Raw genomic sequence first — 21,063 nt, forward strand, 5'->3', positions numbered from 1 at the left:
AACTGACAAGCACACTGTATGTTGGTGTAGGTGGTTTGGTGGCGATCAAAACACAGCTGCACGGAGTGTTAGTCATTAAGTAACCTGACACACAAATCCCAAATGAATGCTTAAATTAATATTTGTCAACTCAAAGTGGCACCAAGAAATAATTTGCTCGCATGTTCTCGATAACAACTTATATATATATACATATTTACTGGCTATGGTGAGAAAGGTGTCGCACAATACATCATATCAGAGTGAGACAACACTGTCTGGCTGGTATTTGATTTTTGATAAAAGTGAATATTCTCAGGTCATACCTATAAAAGGATTAATAGTTATTTTTAGCCAAAGTAGGGAAATAAAAAAGGGGCTTTTCAGAGAATCATTGTCCATGCTTTAATAATCTTTTTTATAACAGATGATTTTTCAGTACAAACACTGTGTAAAAATTTGAAAAACAAAAATCCTAATGGCTCCCAGCAGTTTAGTGCAAAGACTAATTTGTTGATTGCTCGTCAAATGCTTCATTATACCAGACACCACCATCTCAAGACTCCCATCTGTGTTGCTGGTCACAAAGCCAGTTGCTGCGAGTACACCAGCTTCTGCAGCTTGTCCCAGCACTTTAGCCTGGCCACACTTCTCCTCAGTCCATTTTCTCTGTTGAGGTCAGACCTTTGAACAAACATCTCTGTTGTCAAGCCAGACCCTGTGTATGTGTGGCTGTATACACACTACACATCTGCTAGCTGCTGAATCGGTGTCATTCGCCCCCACTGGGACCTAATCTGCTACCTCACAGCAGTGTGTATGTGCGCGCGGGTGTGTGTGTGTGTGTGTGTTTTCCTCTCGTTAACGCTCTCAGCCAGTGAGTCTCTGAAGCCTGGTGTGCCACTTGAAAGCAAACACCCCCCTCTTCATCTTTTAACTCACACGAACACATACAGTTTATACGCACACACAAAAACATGGACATACTGTATATACTGTATATGGTGCAAAGACACAAAGAATAAAAACAATAATAATAAAATAATCAGGAAATGTTACTGAGAAGGTGTGGAAAAAGATCAGGGGACTTCTAATAGTGTGTTTTTCATCAAAACCTCTAGCAAAATGACTTGTTATTTATATTTTTACAAATATTGTAAGAGTTTCTACTTATTTCTCTTCACTAATTTTGTGTGGAGAGCATCATGTTGTGGACAATGAGTGGATTTAGAGAAATGCAGATGAGGACTTTGTTAGAACAGTGAATGGGAAAAGAGGACCCTCCACTAAAGTGGGTTAGCAGGCCCTGTGGCTCCTGTGATTTCATGAGATGAAGCGGAGGATTGGTTTGTTGTTGCTTGTTTGTGAATTTGTTTAATCTACCACTAGGCTGACAAGGACAGAACTGTGGGGCAACACTGAGACTCTGTGTGTTTTGAGCATGAAAGTGCTCTCGTTCTATGTTTGGCGAAATGCAGCATCAAACTAACGTAATGCTGCCGTTGGCTTAAAGAAACATTTCAGTCAAATTTCAGTCAAATGGAGCTCCCGCACTCCGTGCGGGAGCTCCTCTGGCTATGACAACATGCACACAGCAGGGGTATCAGAGGCAAAACCAATCAGGAGCACATGTCAGGCTAACATGACATTTATCTTAGCTCATGCTGAAAATGTGTTCCAGTAATTAATGCCACAGCTGCAGCTAAATGTCAGTTTGTGCACCCACACCCAATAAGTTTCATCTCGGCACCCAGATTTGAGAGACACTCTGTATTCCTTGAAGCTAGAGGAGGGTCCTCTATGATGTACTTGCTGCTATGAAAGCATGGATGTCATTACCAGCCCTCATTTATCATCTCTTTTCTTCTCTTCTGTTCGTCCCCTCCTCCTTTTCTATGTCTCTCCCTGTCCTCCTTCAGCTCAATGAGTTGTTCAGGAAATCAGAGGTGCACAAAGACTTTATGACTGTCCGTGTCCGTAACCTGGCACCCAGCAGATCCATCCTGGCCTTTGTGGAGGCTCACTTCAGACCAGGTGAGAGGTTATTGAAGTTTTCCTTTCAGCTTATTTGTTGTCAGGCACAGACGTGTTCCATAATCAAAAGAAAACAGTTTTTGAATTATATATTTAACATTACATCCATTATATGTATTATTACCGACCTGTTTGACATGATTTCCCATTATCCTTGATGTCAGTTGTGTAGCCACACTGTACCTGCATGTGTATCCACACAGAGTAAACCTGCGACATTGATTGGCAATTTGCCTGAACACTAAGTGGCACTAAAGCTATAAAACGGTGATTTAAGTGACCGTAACTCGAAGTGGTTATGCCTAACTTTAAATTTTCCACAGTTCCTCTATGTGCAAAACATTACAAGGAGTTATCCATTCTCCCAAATATTACAGTTTATATTGCTGTGTACACTGCTGCAGAATCACACGCAGGTTGAAAACTTACTATTATTAAGATGACAAATTTAACAGTGCTGTACACCCTTGGCAGAGGTATATGGTGTCTGAGTGTTTTCTTATTTTTTATTTGGCTCATGATATTGTGAGGCACTAAATGTTTTTACTCATTTTTATCTCTTTTCTTTTCTGTGCCAATGTAATCTCTTGGTTGGAACAATTTGCCTCAAAGAAAAACATCATGAGACGGACTTTACCTCTGCGTAGATGTTCAGATTGGTATTAGTTATTTATCAAAGCCACAATAAGTTCCTCAAAATACTGTACAGTGCCACTGAGAGGGTTGGCTTGTGCTAACAGTTAACAAAACTATACATGAAACAGAAAACAACTCGGTGTGAGTTACTGTAATTTTCTCTTGTTCTTGTTCTGCAAATGGTTCAATCGGTGATTTATGTTTTCAACTAATTGATAAGATATCGTGCATGATATTTGTGCTGTGGTTCATGTTGTACAACACTGACCACTCAAAGATTCAACTGTCTTTTTTACGAGTGTCATCATTTAGCCTCCATCACAGGCTTTATACGTGGCAGTGCGTGCTGTTAAGCAACACTCCTCCATGGACAGTAAAGTGAACATCTGCAGCAAACGTTATGAGAACAATTCATCTGGAACACAGTCGGACAGGCAATGCGTGGAGGACACCTGTCATATGCAGGGCTCTCTGATATATCCAGTGTCTCACTAAAGAGTCTTGAGTCCTGTATTTGCTTTGGAATGCTCCTCAGAGGCCTTTGTTTTGAGTGCTTTTACCTCTGGTTTATTGTAGATACAAGATACACAGTGGAGGACATGGAAGGAGCCTTGCTGAAACAGCTGAAGGCCTCCAGAGAGAGCAGCATCGCCGTCAAGAAGCCGGAGGATGAGAATATTCACTTCACCAATTATGGTAATACAGTAATGTGTAGGGATTTCTAAACTGAAAAGGAGTTTTAAGTTATTCATGAGGTGATTTATCAAAGGTTTTAAGGGTTTCAGTTTGAATAGGAAATCTCAGCACCTCAGGCTCAGCGTACTTAAAGGTTTTTCTCTAATTTTGGTTGTTCTCCTCTGTATTGCTGACAGGCCTCTCCTCCGTCCCCTTCTTCACCACCACTACCACCACCACCACAGCAGTCGTCACCACAGCTGCTCCCACTACCACCACCACCACAACAACAACCACCAGGCTGCCACCAACCTCCCCTTACTTCACCCGCCGCCCGCCAGGCACCACCCGCAGGCCCTTCAATACCAGACGCACCACCACAACCTCAGCGCCCGTCACAACACCACTCCCCACCACGGTGGCTGTAACCACAACGGCGCTGCCTCCAGTCACCACCATCGTCCACTTCAGGGGCAAGTTTCATCACAAAGCCCCAAAGCCATGCGACTCCCACCCCTGCCTGCACGGGGGCACCTGTGAGGATGACGGCAATGACTTCATCTGCAAGTGTCCTGCCGGGCGAGGAGGCTCAGTGTGTGAGAAGGGTGAGTGGCACTCCAACCTTCGTTATCCTAAAAGGGGTATTTCTTCTAAATCAAACAGTTAAAGTTTGAGCTTATTTCAAATAAAATGATAAGAGTTTATATAGGAGTTTACAGTTTTAAAGAAACCACCAGTGGCTGACTTTGACTTTACATTGATTTTACAGTGACAGAGGGTTTTAGGCACACTTTTCGTGCAGGACTTTTGAAGGACTAGACTAAAAATGCAGAACACGCAGACAGATGAAATTTCAAGTTTCTTGGGTTGTACAACTTCAATGGGATTTACACAGATGTTGTAGAGCTTGACATGCTGTGGGTGTAACATGCAATGTGTAAAACAATTGCAAGCGCTACTCCCTTTTAAAAGTCAGCTTCACTAACACTTTGGTAGATCAGAGAGAACAATTCTCTGCAGAAAATCTGTAGTGAAAGTTTTTTCGGGAAGTACAACCGGTTTGGGATTTTGGTGGACAAAATCAACTTCACACAGCTGCACCCTAAGATAATTGATACTAATAGCTTTGATGGGATTAGCTGGTGAGAATCAGTGTGTGTCTTGGAGTTAGAGTGGCAGAATAGAAGTCACACACATAAAGCTACACACACAAACACAAGCCTCTTTGATCAGTCATATCATTAGGACAGATAGGGCTCATCAGCTGCAGTTCTCCTCAGAAAGACAGATGGACCAAAGGAAAATGAGCCTTGGTGTCAGAAATTGATGTTAATAATCCTAAATGTTAAGTAGCAAAAAACTAAGGTTTACTGTGTGTGCATGTGCACATGAATGTGTAAGACTAGTGAATTTTGTGAAAAGCTCTTTTTCATTTGATAAATGTGTGACAGATTTTGGAAACTAGATCAAATTTCAGTGACGTAACACCAACCCTCACCCTTAGTCATGCACACTAAATACTTTCTATGCCACAATAAACCATATCCTATATTAATGGCTTGCTTTGGCTGTTTTATTTTACAGTAATCAAGTACTTCATCCCGTCATTCGGAGGACAGTCGTACTTGGCCTTCCAGACCATGAGTGCCTACCACACAGTGCGCATCGCCATGGAGTTCAGAGCATCAGAGGCGACTGGCATCCTGCTCTACAATGGCCAGGGCGGCAAGAAGGACTTCATCTCTCTGGCTCTGGTCAATGGCAGAGTGGAGCTCAAGTGAGTGCTGCTTAGATTTGATGAAGCTTTAATGATTCTCAGGAGGAAATGGGGGTCATTGCAGGGGCAACAGAGAGGGAGGACGAAGATAAGGTTAAAGCAAACAGAGAGCACTCGAGATAATGAGGCAAATAATTACCACAAGATGCTAAACGTGCTAAAAAGGCAACAATCCTGCCAGAAAATAAAGACACAGATGCTTCGTGACAGTTTTGCAGGTTAAGGCTGTTACTCTCAGAATTATGTTCAAACTGATCGTATTTACAGACGGTGGGAACATATGCAGAGAAAATCCAAGTCTGGTATTTCATTTGTTATATATAGTGACATACTGTATATATGGAACTAAGGCTGGATGTGCAAATGTCATGTTTTAAATTATTTACAGATGGAATCAATGACATAGAGATGCTTCCTGCAATGGCTCATCAGTTTTATATCAGAACTGTGCAGTCAGAGCAAAAGTAGCATATATTATATAGAAAAATATACTGACACTGAGCAAGTTTACTCACTCACATCACCTTGTCTGGTGAATGTAAAAATGCTTATTTCTTGAAGACATTTCAGAATCTATGTATTATATGACGTGATATCCTATATCCACAATTCTGATGAAACTGACTTTCATGGTTAAATTTGTTTTTCATTTTCAGGGATTTCATTTAAATAACATAATGTTATATATTAATATTTTATTTATATCTTCCAAGTGATTATTAGCTAGTGTGTGTTTATCATTGATACTTGCAAGACTGGAAAAAAGAATGGATAAAATCAGTGCAGCAGAGATCAGGACGTCCTCATTTTTTTGGGATCAAACTCCAGAAATATTGTTCCGAAGTGCAACTCGGGCGTGTTTTGTTAGCCCCTTCCTGTTTGGTAAACAGTCACTGATGTGTACTGTATAAATGGTTTCATGTTCACTATAGATGTGTAGTGGTATTATCCGTCTTAGACTCCAGCCAACTGCAGCTAAAAGATTCATTAAATCTGTTGAATGTAGACTACTCTCCCATCAGACACCCACGGAAACACAGAGTATTCATCTCTTCTCCGACAGTGAAATCTAATGAATAAATAAAATATATCCTGGATAAACAACATCATTTCTTCACCTGCACAGCATGTGTTGTAGACCTATTATTCGAAACACCATCCTCTTTCTTAATCTTCGGGTTGTGTGTTTCACTCTGACACCTCGAAGTCCTTTAAATTCCTCCCAACCTGGCCTCGTTAGACTTCTCTATTCAGAGTAAAATCAATGGCAAACTTAAGGAGATCATTAGTCACTTGTGCGTTCAAATGGAGCTCTACCTTTATTTTAGAGGCACAGCTGCGATATTACCACGCACTGTTCTGTAAATCCAAGACGTGGGAAGAGGGACTAATTATTTGTGGCAGATAATTGCCATCTTGTTGTGGTAATACAACCATATATGTGTGGGTGCACATGCACAGCAGCTCGTTTCTGTGATATTAGAATCTTTCTCTCAAAAAAAACCCCCATCTGATAAAATGTTGAATTTAGAAAGAGGGCAAGAAAGACATTTTTTAGTCAGTATTTGCCTGATTTGCTTAATTATTATTAGAAATATGAACAGCTTCCTCCAGGTCATTAAAACCCTTAATAAAGGACCAAAGGAGCAACAAACTGTGTGAAAGCACACAGGTATGAGGCTGTTTGAATGAGCATCCAACACCTTTTCTGTACCATTTTTCCCAGGTTCAACACAGGTTCTGGCACAGGAACTGTGGTCAGCAAAGTACAAATCAGTCAGGGCCGCTGGCACCAGCTCGTGGTAACTCGCAATCGCAGAAACGCCATGCTCAGCGTTGACAACGAGCCACACATCGAGGGCCAGAGCCCACATGGCACAGAGGGCCTTAACCTGGACACCAACCTATTCATTGGAGGAGTGCCCGGGGAAATGAAGCAGGAGTAAGTACCTTACATGTACAGTTACACATTATTATGACTATAATCAAGGCAGGAAATCCATCAACTGCAGCTTCTATTAACTCTAATAATCTTCAGTTTGTATTTGTTTATTGAATTAAGTATTTCACTTGTTTCAAACTGAACTTAATTGGTTTTATTTATTTTTTTACCAAAGATATATTATGTCACTACCTCGTCCCAATTATCCCTGTAAATTTGTTTTTGGATTTCGACCTTGACTAAAACATGTTACACACTTGTTGTTGATAAGGGCAGTTGTTATTCCACTTGCCATCGTAACACTGCCAATTGCCTTTGCTTTAGATTTGATTAGAAGGTCTGGGAGGTGAACTAATTGTTAAACAAAATGCTCTTAAGGTAATTTGTGTAGTTGTACGGAGTCACCTCAGTATACTGTAAGCAGTCATAGTGCTAGTGCTGTAATTAAATACTGATCCACCAATAACTGAAAACAAACTGAACGAAACACCATCCTTTAGTGTCATTAACTGAGGCTTATTATTTCATTACACTCAGCAATAATAGAAGGCATAAAGCATCTTCTAACCTTAAGTTCAGTGTTATCCATTATCATTGTGATAGTTGTGATGGTACATGTGTAAGACCACTCTCACCATGTCTCGTTTTATCCTCAGTGTAAGAGAAAGGACAGCGGTGGCCACAGGTTTGGTGGGCTGCATCCGATTGCTGGATGTCAACAACCGAGTGCTCAACTTGCAAGAGAATGGTGATCACATTCTGTACGGCAGTGGTGTGGGTGAATGTGGCAACAACCCCTGTCTGCCAAATCCCTGTAAGAACAGTGCTGCATGCCAGGTGAAGGAGGCCGAGATGTACTGCAAGTGCAGCAAAGGATTCTGGGGTAAGAAGTTCAGTGGTTTTCCTTAATGTCAATCTGGGTTGGTTTCCCAGTCATGGTACTTTTTATTTTATTTTATTTATGGAAGTTTATTCGAGTGTGTGTGGGAAACTAAGTAGAAAATATGTCCTGTCCATATCTACTTTTCAGACTTTTCTTCCTCTTTGCCCTTAAAAATATTATATGTAACATTTATGCATTCTTTTATACACATCTCCAGCACATGAGAAAGGAAATATTCAGTAATTAGCCAGTGTATTGTCTTTTTTTTGTTTTATTGTGTGTGTTTGTCACTGATGGCTCACAATGATTGTCGCTCATTGTCATTTGCGGTGCATTGTACCACCAAAGCTCTTCCTGTAAAGTCGAACACACACGGGAACCAAATGAGACAACAACTCCCTGCTGAGGAAAGCTCTATGCATTTAAACATTTTTGTTTATATCTCTGCTTTGCCGTCTCTCCGGGGATTCACTGTGACATGCATGACTCACATACCCTAGCAAAGCCTGACAGTATAGTGTAACTCGTACCCCCAGCACTGGTAGACACAAAGAAACACCAACACCATCATATCTGGGTGTCTAATGCAGAAATGAGATATTAAATGTTCAAGCGCTACAGAAAACAGACATTTTCATCAAAAGTGATTGGCCTTTGGCCTGTCTCTCCTTCCACATCCCTTCCTTTTCCTTTTCTCCCTCCAGCAGATGCCGAATAACAAGCAACTTTCAGAGAAAATAGTTAAGACCAGACACCATCGGGGCCCAGCCAAGCGTGCTCCTCCCTGTACTGCAGTTACTGCAGAAAGTTTCATACCAGCACCAAATAAATTGTCAGAGTTAGCTTTAGTGCTTGAGGAGTAAAGGATTTTATTCTCCAACATCTCAGTGGTTAGGGAGAACATTTTCCCAAAGGAGCAGTTTTCCTTGAAGGTAAAATGTGGATCAATATAGCATCATGTTGCACTCTTACTACCTTTCATATAGTTGGTACTTTAATGGTTTGTTGTTACTGAGAAGCCTGAGACGAAGTAAAGATAGCCCTCCACTGTGAAGTGTGATCAAACTTGAGTTTGCAGCACTGTGGACAATAAATGGTGATAATGAGATTTGGATCATTGCCTTCCAAATCATAGTCATGGTAATTTTGTCATCATGTCAATTTAGAAATTGGCCAAGTTGCCAGTGTAGGAGGGAGCGACTGATCACACTAAGAGTGAGAGAAAAGACAGAGAAAGAGAGAATAAATGGTCAAACACTGTTGTTGTCAGGATGTCGGATGAATAAGGGAGGTGAGGAGTTGAGGTGGGAGGCACATTAACAGTTAAAATGGCGGAAGAGGAGGAAATGATGTGAAAAAAAAGTTGTGTTGGAGAAGTAGTGAGAACGGATAAAAGACAGTGAGGGGGGAAAGGGGGGGGGGGGTTTGAGCTCAGCAGGGATGAGGTTCATTACAGTGTTCTTCTCACCACAGGCTCTGACTGCTGAAGTAATGATGGGTGACTTTAGATGGGGCTGAGGCAGAGTGCAAAACCATCACCCACCAGATGATCTCGAGCCTTTCCCACAGTCAGTGTTGGCCCAAGAACACGGCCACATGGCAGGGAGGCTTCTATACTGTTTAATCTGAATGTCTAATATTTTCAGATCCTATTAGAAAATGAACTCTATTATGGAGGAAACCCTCATACCGCTCCCCCACCTCCCCCCTTGTTTGAAAATGCAAGGTTTTTTGATTATCACCAGCAATTTTCTCATTATGGATTTTTGTGTGTGTCCAGGTCCAACTTGTGCTGATGTCCAAGACCCATGCGAGCCAAACCGGTGCCATCCATCCTCCCAGTGCCAGGCGCTGCCAGAGGGAGGCTATAAATGCGAGTGTCCCATGGGGCGTGAAGGAAGGCACTGTGAAAAAGGTAATCTGACTAATGACTGCATATTCTGGGATAAACCTTGTTACCTTGTGCCTCTGTTGCTTTTCTCTTGCTGATGAAAAAGCACCCGTTTTTGGTGTGGCGTCAGCTGCAGTACAATCTGCCTTTTAGCCTTTCTTCCTCCCCTTTTCTTTCCACTCTGTGACATTTCTGTCCATAGTGAATCAAAGAAGGGAGATCAAAAGCATAAGGGAGATGGTTGTTCCTTTGGGGCAATGGGATTGGTGAGTTGGAGGAGGTTCATGCAGAACTGAGGTAGATGATTGGCCCCGTCGGGCCCTCCGCTACATTGACCCAGCTAGGCTTGTTAGTGGTTAAGTGGCAGCCAGGCAGCAGCCTTTCTCCCCTCCCTTCCACAGGTGTTATGTTCAAACATGTTTGTTGCTACTCAGCTGCAAACATGGCAGAACCAAGCCACAACTGGGGAACAGAACAGAGCAGAGCTCAGCTGCTGGTAAAGTTCATAATTAGCACCTTTGGCAGTGAATGCTACCTGTGTTTCTTCACTCCCCACCTTTGTAGATGTTGTCATGAGTTTCTGCAGCTGCGAATGAAAGAGAATATACTTGCACATGTACAGTATTATAACAAAAAAGAAGCATGCACCCGCTGTACTGCTGGGAATTTCAAAGTGCCAGATGGGAATACCCTCCTTCTAAGCCCTGAGTCTCAGTCAAAGGGGTGATCCAAGTAAATTGAGGTGAACCAAAATCAATGTTTTGTGAGTGAGAGCATCTCCCATTCCAAAAGACCATTTTTTTCTCAGGAATCAATGAGATGACTAATCGCATCAGTCCTCCCCGCCCGTGATGATTAATAGGAGCGTCACTCAGCCAGAGTGTCAGACAGGAGCTCAGAGATAAGGCTGTAGCCAGGCGGACACAGACTTTGAGGAGGACTTTGCACTGAGAACAGCTAAAAAGACAGGTAGCTTAGAGTCCACTCAACAGACGCCTGAAGGTGAATTAGTCAGAATAGAAAGTGTGTGTACATGGGTGTAGCTGAGGTGTGCTTTCATTTCAATTCTGCCAGAGTTCATCAGTGTAGTTCACTATATTCCAATAAAACTGAATAGCTTATTTTTATCAGTGCTTTTACTCTGTGATAGTGTAAATAATTACAGTTTAGTGATGAAAACAGGATTACTTAAATTACCGCAAGTCGACCGAACAAAATCAACTGCAGGGGAGAGTTTGAATTTCAACACTGTTTTATATTCCTCCATGAAGCTGAATTAAGCCAGTGACCAACTTTGATTGCAGCCATTTTTAACAGGCAGATCTCTTTATTTTTTTATATTTGCTTTAATATATATAAAATAGCAAGATCTTATAAAGTAACATCACATTTAAACATCACCTAGAGCAGGATTGTCCCTCTCTCTGTTCAAGAATCTCTTGAGAAGGCATCGCTCCTGAGAGCAACTCTTCTCCTAACACCTCAAACACACTAACATGCCCATTGGTACATTTCCTCTGGCTTCTTTTTTCCTCGATCTCCTGCACTTAAACTTTTTGAACAGATTTTGCACTTATTTGAAGGTCTTCTTCTGCACTGAGGCTGAGTGTTGAGTGTCCCTGAGTTGTAAGTCACTTTAGATAAAAGCATCCTCTAAATGAGTAAATGTCAAAGTCTCCTTACTCACCTCAGCAATAGCTGCAACAGCACCTTTTTTTTGAGTGAAGTTCAACTTTTCACCAATATCGACTCCTCATTCATCTTGTGGGTTTTGCTGGTCACTCTCTCTTCCCGATGCGTTGACCTCTGGTGACTTATCGATCGCTGAGGTTTTATTTTGAGCTCAGAGTGTAACTTAGACACACACTCCCTTCATACTCCCCTATAAGAAGCCACTGTGTGAGCAGATATATTACTTTAATAGGTTAGTGCACAATTCCTCTCCTCCATGTTGCGCGCCATCATCATTAGCAGTCTTCTGCAAAATAGCTAATTAGCTTCCTCGTCTCCGTCTGCCATCCTGTCTCGACTCAGCTAATCCCAGCCAATTACAAATAAAAGCTTCCTTGCAGGATGCGTAGGTACGTTTGTCAGTTTGAGTGTTAGTTTGTGTCTGTAGATGTGTGCGTTTGCATCTAGTTAGGCACACATGGCTCTGAATAATGTTTTTGCAAACACCATGAGCACATAACCCCAGGTGACACTTGAATGATTTTTTAATGTCAAGCCACTTGTAGGAGGGATGACACTGAGCCTGTTCTAATCACCCAAGACAGCCAGAAAAGCCAGAAAGGGACAGGCACACATAGACCTGTTACAAAGAGATGAATCTGTAAAAAGCCCTGCCAAAGATACAATGGCTGCATTATGTCATGGGTCCCAGCTGTGGTTTTAAACTCTACATGTCTCCAGAGGTTCTTTGTCATATCGTGGCAGGTTGTATAATCAGTCTGGCATAAGGGGTAATGTTTTTTATTTTTTTCATTTACTCAATAGTCAAGAGAAAGTCTAAATCCCAAACGCTAACACAAATCTGTCTCTTTCCATAATGCCAATGGATCCCTAGAAGATATACTGACTGTACTTGAATTTTGATTCTGTCAGCACCAAAGATGGGACCTGAGGGTGAACACAGTCTCTTTGTTTTTTTTGCAGTGGCTGAAAGAAGAGGAGCTTACATGCCACAGTTCAATGGAGACTCATACCTGGAGCTAAAAGGGCTCCATCTCTACGGGCATGATCTGCGGTAAGTAAAAATGTCTCTGCATGAAAAGTGTGTACATACATACATACGAGTCTTGTGCAGTGTCAGTGTGTTGTTTTCATAGCGCTTGTACTGTGCCCAAGGCAGTGCTCCTTCTTTAAGCCTGAGCTGAATTTACAATGAGGGTTACACAAATAATGTTATATTCGCTTAAGCATGTGGAACGCAGTAGCTGTACCTAATTTTCATATAGACAGTATACCAGTGCACCAAGCATACTTTGTTCTATTATTGTGGTATATGTTAGAAATAAGCGTATCTTATTTATACTGACTTGGCTTTTCTGTGACTATAGTCAAAAGGTCAGCATGACAGTGGTTCTAATGGCCAATGACTCCAATGGCGTGATCTTCTACAACGGCCAAAAATCGGATGGAAAAGGAGATTTCATCTCTCTATCGCTCAACAATGGGATCCTGGAGTTCCGCTATGACCTGGGCAAGGGCCCCGCTATCATCAGGTGAGCATGTCCAAGAAGTACAGTGAATTAAATACATCGAATATACACAATAGCAACAAGGTTTTAATGGGCCTTTGCCTTTAAATATACGATTCACATTAATGCCTGTGCGCGATTTAGGAGTAAAGAAGCAATTAGACTGAATGTGTGGAACACCATCAACCTGGAGCGCTCCAACCGCAAAGGAGAGATCATGGTGAACAAGAAGGACCCTGTCCGAGGAGAGGCACCGGTAAGAAATAGCAGTTATTGTGGTCATTGTGCTAGACTAGTCTGGCTTGTTGTGTACATACTGTATATGTTTGATTGTCTACATGCTGCCATAATCGCCACAGCCTCTGTCTTTAGTGCTGCCCTTCTTAAATTCATTTAACTTGCTACTCCAGGCACAACTGACTTGAGAAAACTTTTTGGAGGTTTTCCACACCACTTCACTTTAAATATACCACTGTCTCCCCACATCCAATGTGGTGAAAGATGTAGAGGAGCAGTTTGACGACCTGTCTTAATTTTGCAAGTCCTGTAAGTCCACTTAATAAGAAAAACCTCTCACCCTGCTGACATGTTGGAGATAAAACTTGATAAAACATCAGTAAAGCAGCTTGCACTGATGGTCTACAGTCCATCTTATAAATGCAGGCTTTTAGGTGGCATCTGAGGCAGAGGCAGATAAAAGAGATAGCTGCAGCAGGAATAGCGTAATGAAACGCTTCAGCTCCACGTCGAGCCCAATAAAAGCAGGTATATGCTTTGAAGGTGATCTAATAGTTTGATAAGCCTGTAAATCATCCAATTATATTAAACAATGTTATTATTAATTTGTGATTATGAACACCATTGTCGGGCAGGGCTCTTTTTTTTTCTAGCACTGCTGTCCCCACTGCCTTCAGTCGTCCACTTGGTAATTGTATTTTACTCCAGTAGCAGAGGAGGAAAATCTTATTATTAGAGAGGGCAAGGCAAAAGCAAGGATGAGGAGGGCAGAAGGGATGAGTTGAGACTAGTTATGGAGCTCAGTACACCATCGAGTGTGGCTCTCAGGTAATTTTCGCATCTGAGGATGTTATAGATTGCTTTACTCAGAGAAGCCCATAGAATAACAAAGATGGTCTCACACATCCAGGCCTATGGAGATATTTATGTATATGTATATGTACATTTACATATATATATAAATCCCTGTCAGGGATTTTTTTTAATCCTGCACATACTGTCAGAGGCACATACTGCACAGACAGGAGAAATAAATATGTACTTCACCTCTCACTGAATGGCAGCAGTCTGTATTTGAGGATGATGTGGCCTCAGTCACAGTCTTTTCATCTTTTCTTCATGACACCATCTGCTTCATGCAAAGTCATTTGCATTTACTCTCTCAAATGTAAACAGACACTTGCACAGCTCTGCGGGTGTATGTGTGTATATTACATAATGCAAAGGTGCATGTGCAGAAAAGTGGGTTGTTTGCATGTTTTCAATGTACTTATATCACATATTTGTGCTACACTGCAGCTACTTAGGTTAGGTCTACTGCTCCCACACGTGCGTTGCGTGTGTATTTTTGCACTTGCCTGCTATACCTCAGCATGCCTTTCTCCACAGTCACTTATAGTATTCCCCTAATAACTCTCTTCCTCCCTATTTTCTGTCCTTATCTATGATGTGCTGTCTGGAAATAAGAAATCACGTAAGGTAATGAGACACACCTTAGCCCATATTTCATTTGAGTCATTCATGACGTCCTCTCACTCTCATTTCACACACAACCGCACAGAAAAAAAGGTACTTCTGCAGAGCGACAGGCAGCTCTAAAGGTGCCAGCTCTGTAGAAAACATTTTCATAAGCCCATATACACACATGCACACATACAGCACTGAAGTAGAGATGCTCTTAAACAACACGGTTTGGCTTTCACCTTGCTCCATCTGCTGTGGGGGTGGAAGGGGGAGGGAAGAACGAAAGAAGGCAGTCATCTTTGTGACGGCCATTGTTTTTAGCAACAAAGAAATGTCTTCATTAGTCTGGTGTAGGCGGAGATATCACGCCAGCACTGCGTGGCTGTCCAAAAGTGAGAGCGAAGACACAGAAAGTGAGAGTGAAGGGGAAGAAATACACTGCAGGAGAGCGTGAGGTGCCAAGCCAAGCTGGGCTGTTCTTTTGTCATCTGCTCTCACTTCTTTTGCAATCAGGAACGATTTTTTATAATTTTGTGAAGTTGCTCACCCACCCACACTCGCCCATAACACAAACAACACTCACTGAACATTACCAAGCAAGACTCACTCCATGGAAGCAGCCACCTTCCTTCACCAAATGCAGAATATTACCTGTTTGAGACAAAACAGACCGTCACGCATCATTTCATTGCATGAAATCTCATTTTAGAGGCATACAAGTGTAAAGTTAAAGTCTTACCTCACAAAACAGGTGATACAAGTAGCTTTTAAATATAAATATAAACAATGAGTTGACACAATGCTGATTATGCTCATCAACCCTAGACAACTGTCTCTGTGTTTCTCATTATAGAGGGGGTTAAATCCTGTGTGTTGTTTTAGTCTGTGCTGCACACAGGAAGTGATTAGTTTTATGTCAAGACAGACAGAGGCAACAGCAACACTGTCATAGTAAAGCGAGACAGCTGCAAAAAGGATGGAGTATGACTGAAATCACACAAAAAAGTTTAAGTGCTTCTACTGTTGATGAGATCAACACTTCTTGCCTCCACCCACCCCTGCACTGCCGGTATATACACACCAACGCTCCCTCAGTCAGGTCTGTGAGTACTACTGGACCGAGCCCCTTTTTAGATGAAGATGTAGCGTACAAATAATGTTACATTGTGCCTGTCCATGCAGATTAAACAGAGGCAGAATAATAACATCAATGACAATACAAATCACACACTGCAGCTTTAAGCAGGTCCAGTGAGTGAGTGAGTGTTGCAGAGCAATCAGTCCATCACAACTTTTGGGTATGTTTAGAGGCAGCAACAGTCATAACTAAGTTCTGCAGCTTTAGCGAAGGTCCCCACCCTCTCTCAGTTGGAAGTGGTTCAAGGTGCAGCGACAGAGCCCCAGGCTTCAGCCAAGCACCGCTGCCTCCTGCACTTCAAATCCCATCCTCAATAAAAACCAGGCTACTGTAGTGCCACCTCGCCTGCACAAACCCTGTTTATATTTGCCCCCTTCCGTCATTTTTCCAGCAATTAACTCTTTACCCCTCTGGCAATTACTGCCCTACATAAAATAAAGATCATTAATTCCTTCCTTGGTTCAGTTCGGCCATGCAAAAGGGAAAATGTGGCAACTTGCTGATGTAAAGCAATTGTCCCAAAGGTTTGGTAGAAAGAATTGAATTTCATAGCCATCTGTCACGCAAATGAATTGCAATTAATGTGGCGCCACACTCAACTCTTTGAAAGGTCGGTGCTTATAATCAGCTATTCATTAGAAATGTCTATGAAGAACCTTTCATATCTCAAGTCCAGCCTGCTCCTGGTTTCCCTTTGTAGTCTCCTGTTTTATGTCTTACTGATAGAGGATAATTGACCACTCTCTCTGAGAAACATAGATTCAATTATATTGTAATGTATCAAGTCTATTGAAATGGAAGGATGGCAAGAGAGAGAAAACAGTTAACACTGTCAACAGTTTATTACAGTATGGATAAATCCTTTTTAATGTTACATTCTATGCGGTGGTGTAGCATATGAATCTCACTCTTGATTATCTCAGTTAAAAGGATACAAAAAATTGTCAGGCTCCCTGGACACAAAGTAACTAAAATACACCGTAAACCATTATGGGCTGAATAGATTAGGTATGAAAATATACGAAAAACAAAGTATGTAGAGCTTTTATCAACATTGCTCAAGTTTGACTGTTTGAAAAACTTAGTGTCCTGTCTCATCAGAACCTGCATGTAGACCTTAACCTGAAAGAGTCACTATTCGTTGGGGGAGCACCTGATTACAGCCGACTGGCACGGGCAGCTGCTCTCACGGATGGATTCAAGGGAACAATCCAAAAGGTATGTGTTTACAAGACTTCTGTTAATTTATTATGCTAATGTGAATACAGAATGCTACTTTAATGACTCAGGGCCCTTGGCACCGCAGAGATACAGAGGCAAAGTCAAATGATAAGTTCTTAGCTGTACAGCTGTCACAATACAGACCCTCACATTAGTAATTTTCCATTATAAGTGCCCACTGTGACGGGCAGTGGCTCTGCTCATTTGGATTAGCATGCACTAATAATAGAATAGACACTTGAAGTCCCTCTATTTTTGCTGTTTTCAGATATTTCCCTGACAGCCCTCCCGTTTTTTTTCCCTCCACTTGCCAACAAATAGCTCGTCTCTGATTGTCAAAAATAACTCGGCAGAACAAAGGCAGGATGTGTCTGTTTATGCAAACTTGTCATTAGTTTTCGGCGACAAAGTTTCCCTCGACAGTTTCTAGCAAATCAAAAGCTAAATGTGCCGTTTGTCGTGCTTGGCTCATAATGAATAGTTAATTATGAGGAGGATGGTATGCATTATCAGTTTAATATACTGTTTTACATGTGTGTTGTATTAATGGATCATTTTTGTGCTGTTTTTCATGTATGTTGATTGTGTGTCATTCATGTTCAAACGCTTTCCTCTGAAAAGCAGTGAAATATAGATCATTAGATATAAAAACAATAGTCACTAACTCAACCATAGAAAGAAATAGTAGTATTATGTTATAGTTTTTTTTTTATATAAATACATGTAGGGAAATCTAGTTTGTTTTTTAAACTTAACATTCTAACTGTATTTGTTTATTTATTTATTTGTGTATTTGTTTATTTATTTATTTATTTATGTACTTACTTATTTATTTCAGATCTACTATCATATTATTAGCTTTACTACAGTATGAAGGATATATTTACTATAATGTTAGATATATGGCATGCCATGCTAAGCTAAATTATATGTGTGTGCACAAATCGGGATTTAGCACATTTAGAATCAAATACTAAATCTGACCAAACTCTCAGTGACTGGCAAATAGCTCTTGATGACATGGTAGAGGTCATCATGTTTTCTTGGGGATGATAAAACTCCCACAGATGACATTACACAGCTGTTTTCCTAAGCTGACAAATAGTAATATGACCTTTAGAGTGTTTGTGTGCAAAAGCACAGGAGGCCTCTTTAACCGGGTGTTTTCTGCTCATAGATCATACTTATGGGAACGCCCATTCTCAGAGAGGAGAACGCCCTGCACGCCAGCAACATAGCCATGTTCCAGGACCACCCGTGCTCTCAGGAGCCCTGCCACAACGGTGGGCTCTGCAGTCCCCAGCTGGACACCTATGAGTGTGTTTGTCTCAATGGATTCTCAGGGGGACACTGTCAGAACAGTGAGTCATCAATATCATCTTTATTATTGTCTATCTGAACATGTTAGTCTTTAGCACACTACAAGCCAATGAGCTGCATTGAGTTTATGATGCGTTAAAACATTTGTAAAGAGTCTGTAATACTGTACAGACTGGTCTGTGTGTGAGCCAAAGGCTAACACTACTTGTTGGCTTGAGATTACCTTAAAATGGCGGTGGGCAATTGCAGTCTGTCATTGTAACAGTTCTATTTTCTCATTCAATGTTATTTGGTTTTACTTCAAAAGGATACCTGGCAGCATTTTGGCTGCTTTTAAAGCATAGCATGAGTGGGACTGAATCGCTGATGCTTAATGTAATACAGCCTGTTCTTGGCTTGTTTCACTGGATGGTGAACTAGTAGGTAGCTTTTCTGTAAAGCCTCTTGTGTTGTTTATTTTTATTTAAGGTTTTCTGTCTAGGAAAGGTAATAACACTACGTGATATAAGACGTATGAACCTCTTTTATGTTAGGGTTATTATGTATTGATTTTAAACAAAGGCGGCAGTTGTGAAAATTATGAAATGTGTCATATGAATATTCATGAAATTCTCTTTTCAAGAGTTGCATGTCCCTTTCATCATCATCATGTTACTCAGACGCAGACACATGCTCAGTCTGGTCTGATCTGTCTTACATACTCAGTGCCTGCCTTTGCCATTAACCTTGTGCACGTGGCCGGCTGTGCCTTTCACTTTAATTAAAAGTACAAAAGCCCCAACCCTTCCACCCTTCCCCTGTTTCCGAGCACTCCATTACCTTCAGCTCGGATAACTGAACCCTCAGTCTTATTGATTGCGATGATCTCATCCTCTCTCCCTCTCCCTGCCCCCTTCTTCACAGCCATCTACGAGAAGTCTGCTGGAGAGACCGAGGCCATCGCCTTTGACGGGCGGACATTCATAGAGTATCACAATGCTGTTACAAAGAGGTAGGGAAGAGGATAAGGGGAACATCCTCATCTATTCAGCTTCATCTAATGTCTCCTTTGTAATGGCTATTAGCCAAATAGCCCCTCTGTCTATCCATCCACTCCCTTGGTGAGCTGTGATGACAGTGTTGATGATATCATCAGTGCCTGGGCTTCGGGGTGAACTAGGCGCTTGGCTAATAGCTCGTCCCTTGTGTGTGTAGCTGTCCTGCTCCTTTCTTGACAGTGTTTCACTAATTAGCAAGGCGGTTAACACTCTTAGTTTTGCCCTGAGCATGCTCAGTTCACTCTGTACTCCACTGCTTAGCTGACTCTAAACAAAAAGTGCATATGCAGTTTTTAAACTTTTTATCCAACTTTGAAAGTGTATAGGACTGTATGACTCCTCAAAGCTGGCCTCTGAAAACAAAACGCCTGTGACACTTTCAAGTATAAAATGGTTGCTGGAGAAAAACAACAAATCATGTCCATGTTGGCAGCTGATGAGACATTTTCACTCTTCCATCCATCCACGAGGTTGGCAACAGTGTGCGTTCAGGTTGGCATCAACTAAAAATGTTTGTGACAAACCTGAAAAGACAACAAGCATATGGCTCTGTATCTTTGTCTCACAGCTCTTCACACAAAACACACAAGTGTGAAAAACTGGGCCATGGCTTGCAGATCATCACACTCAAGTCACACTCACTCAGAGACAAGAATCTTGAGAACTGTTTCATGTGTGTGTGTGTGTGTGTGTCCCTCTGTGTGTCCTTGTCGTTCTGTTCTGTGATCTGACCAGCGACTTCACTTGTCTTTGTCTGCACATGTCTTGTCTCCTATAAATGTCCTTCACTGTCTTTCCTTTTCATTCAAGCCAACTGACCAATGAGATCCCAGAGTAAGTAGACTTTTATGAATGGGCATTTGCCCAGGTTCAAATCAAGACCAACTAACAGCAACAACAAAGCCATTTTTTGATAGTTAACCCAACTGAAGAGATTCCAGTACATTCAGTTTCCAGCTATAATTTCCACACAAAGACCATCTTTTTCCGAATCTTGAAGTCATATCTTACATCCAAGCTCCATGGCCATACTTTAATTTAACAGATTTCATTATTTGAAAGACATTTTTGCAGCATCATTATAACCTTTCTTCTTTTACCCAGTGCAACGTGAAGCATGCATGAGTGCATGATAAGCATTGTGCTCACCCCAAGACAAAAATGAATTGCTGTACTAAGAATGTGCAATATTTTATGCATGGTCGTAACTCGTTCATAAACAAAATGAATTGCCATGCACTTTACACTGAATGGCATTATCTGCTACGCGGAAATGAATGAGGCCCCTTGAAAAGTGTATAAGGAGGATATACTAAATACTCCGTAGCTTAGTTTCTGCTTGGGGAAGCCCTCGGTCATGACTTACTTATTAAGGGTTTTTCATCCTGCTCATTAGCCTGGTCAGTTAAAAAAAAAAAAAAAAAAATCCCAGAAGCAAAATCCCAGAAGCAGCTAACTTAAAGCTGACTGGCTTCAGCCCAGCATTCCAGTCCATACTAAAGCCCCTGCCATTTTGTTTTTGCCAAGTATCTAACTGTAATTGTGAATAATTGCAGAGTAGGTCACACAGAGAGGCAGTGACTTGTTAATCACAGATTTGTCTCCCTTTGTAGATGAGACCTCCAATTG

At 41.5% G+C, this 21,063-nt stretch overlaps 1 protein-coding gene across 10 annotated transcripts in view; it reads left to right on the forward strand.

Annotated features, from left to right (window-relative positions):
* agrn (agrin) overlaps positions 1 to 21,063 on the forward strand; it is a 225,728-nt gene that overhangs the window by 194,550 nt on the left and 10,115 nt on the right. For 6 of the 10 annotated variants that reach the window (XM_058643975.1, XM_058643978.1, XM_058643981.1 and 3 more), the window contains 14 exons: positions 1,899 to 2,013; positions 3,226 to 3,345; positions 3,522 to 3,929; positions 4,909 to 5,101; positions 6,828 to 7,043; positions 7,700 to 7,926; positions 9,707 to 9,841; positions 12,473 to 12,563; positions 12,877 to 13,041; positions 13,162 to 13,273; positions 16,958 to 17,074; positions 18,255 to 18,438; positions 19,301 to 19,388; positions 20,245 to 20,268. In XM_058643975.1, coding sequence (XP_058499958.1) covers positions 1,899 to 2,013; positions 3,226 to 3,345; positions 3,522 to 3,929; positions 4,909 to 5,101; positions 6,828 to 7,043; positions 7,700 to 7,926; positions 9,707 to 9,841; positions 12,473 to 12,563; positions 12,877 to 13,041; positions 13,162 to 13,273; positions 16,958 to 17,074; positions 18,255 to 18,438; positions 19,301 to 19,388; positions 20,245 to 20,268 — 2,195 coding nt within the window. The remainder of the gene's footprint in view (positions 1 to 1,898; positions 2,014 to 3,225; positions 3,346 to 3,521; positions 3,930 to 4,908; positions 5,102 to 6,827; positions 7,044 to 7,699; positions 7,927 to 9,706; positions 9,842 to 12,472; positions 12,564 to 12,876; positions 13,042 to 13,161; positions 13,274 to 16,957; positions 17,075 to 18,254; positions 18,439 to 19,300; positions 19,389 to 20,244; positions 20,269 to 21,063) is intronic. The other 4 variants (XM_058643977.1, XM_058643979.1, XM_058643983.1 and 1 more) reach the window with 1 other exon arrangement.

Source organism: Solea solea, chromosome 11 (assembly GCF_958295425.1).
Source record: "Solea solea chromosome 11, fSolSol10.1, whole genome shotgun sequence".
NCBI classification, from domain to species: Eukaryota; Metazoa; Chordata; class Actinopteri; order Pleuronectiformes; family Soleidae; genus Solea; species Solea solea.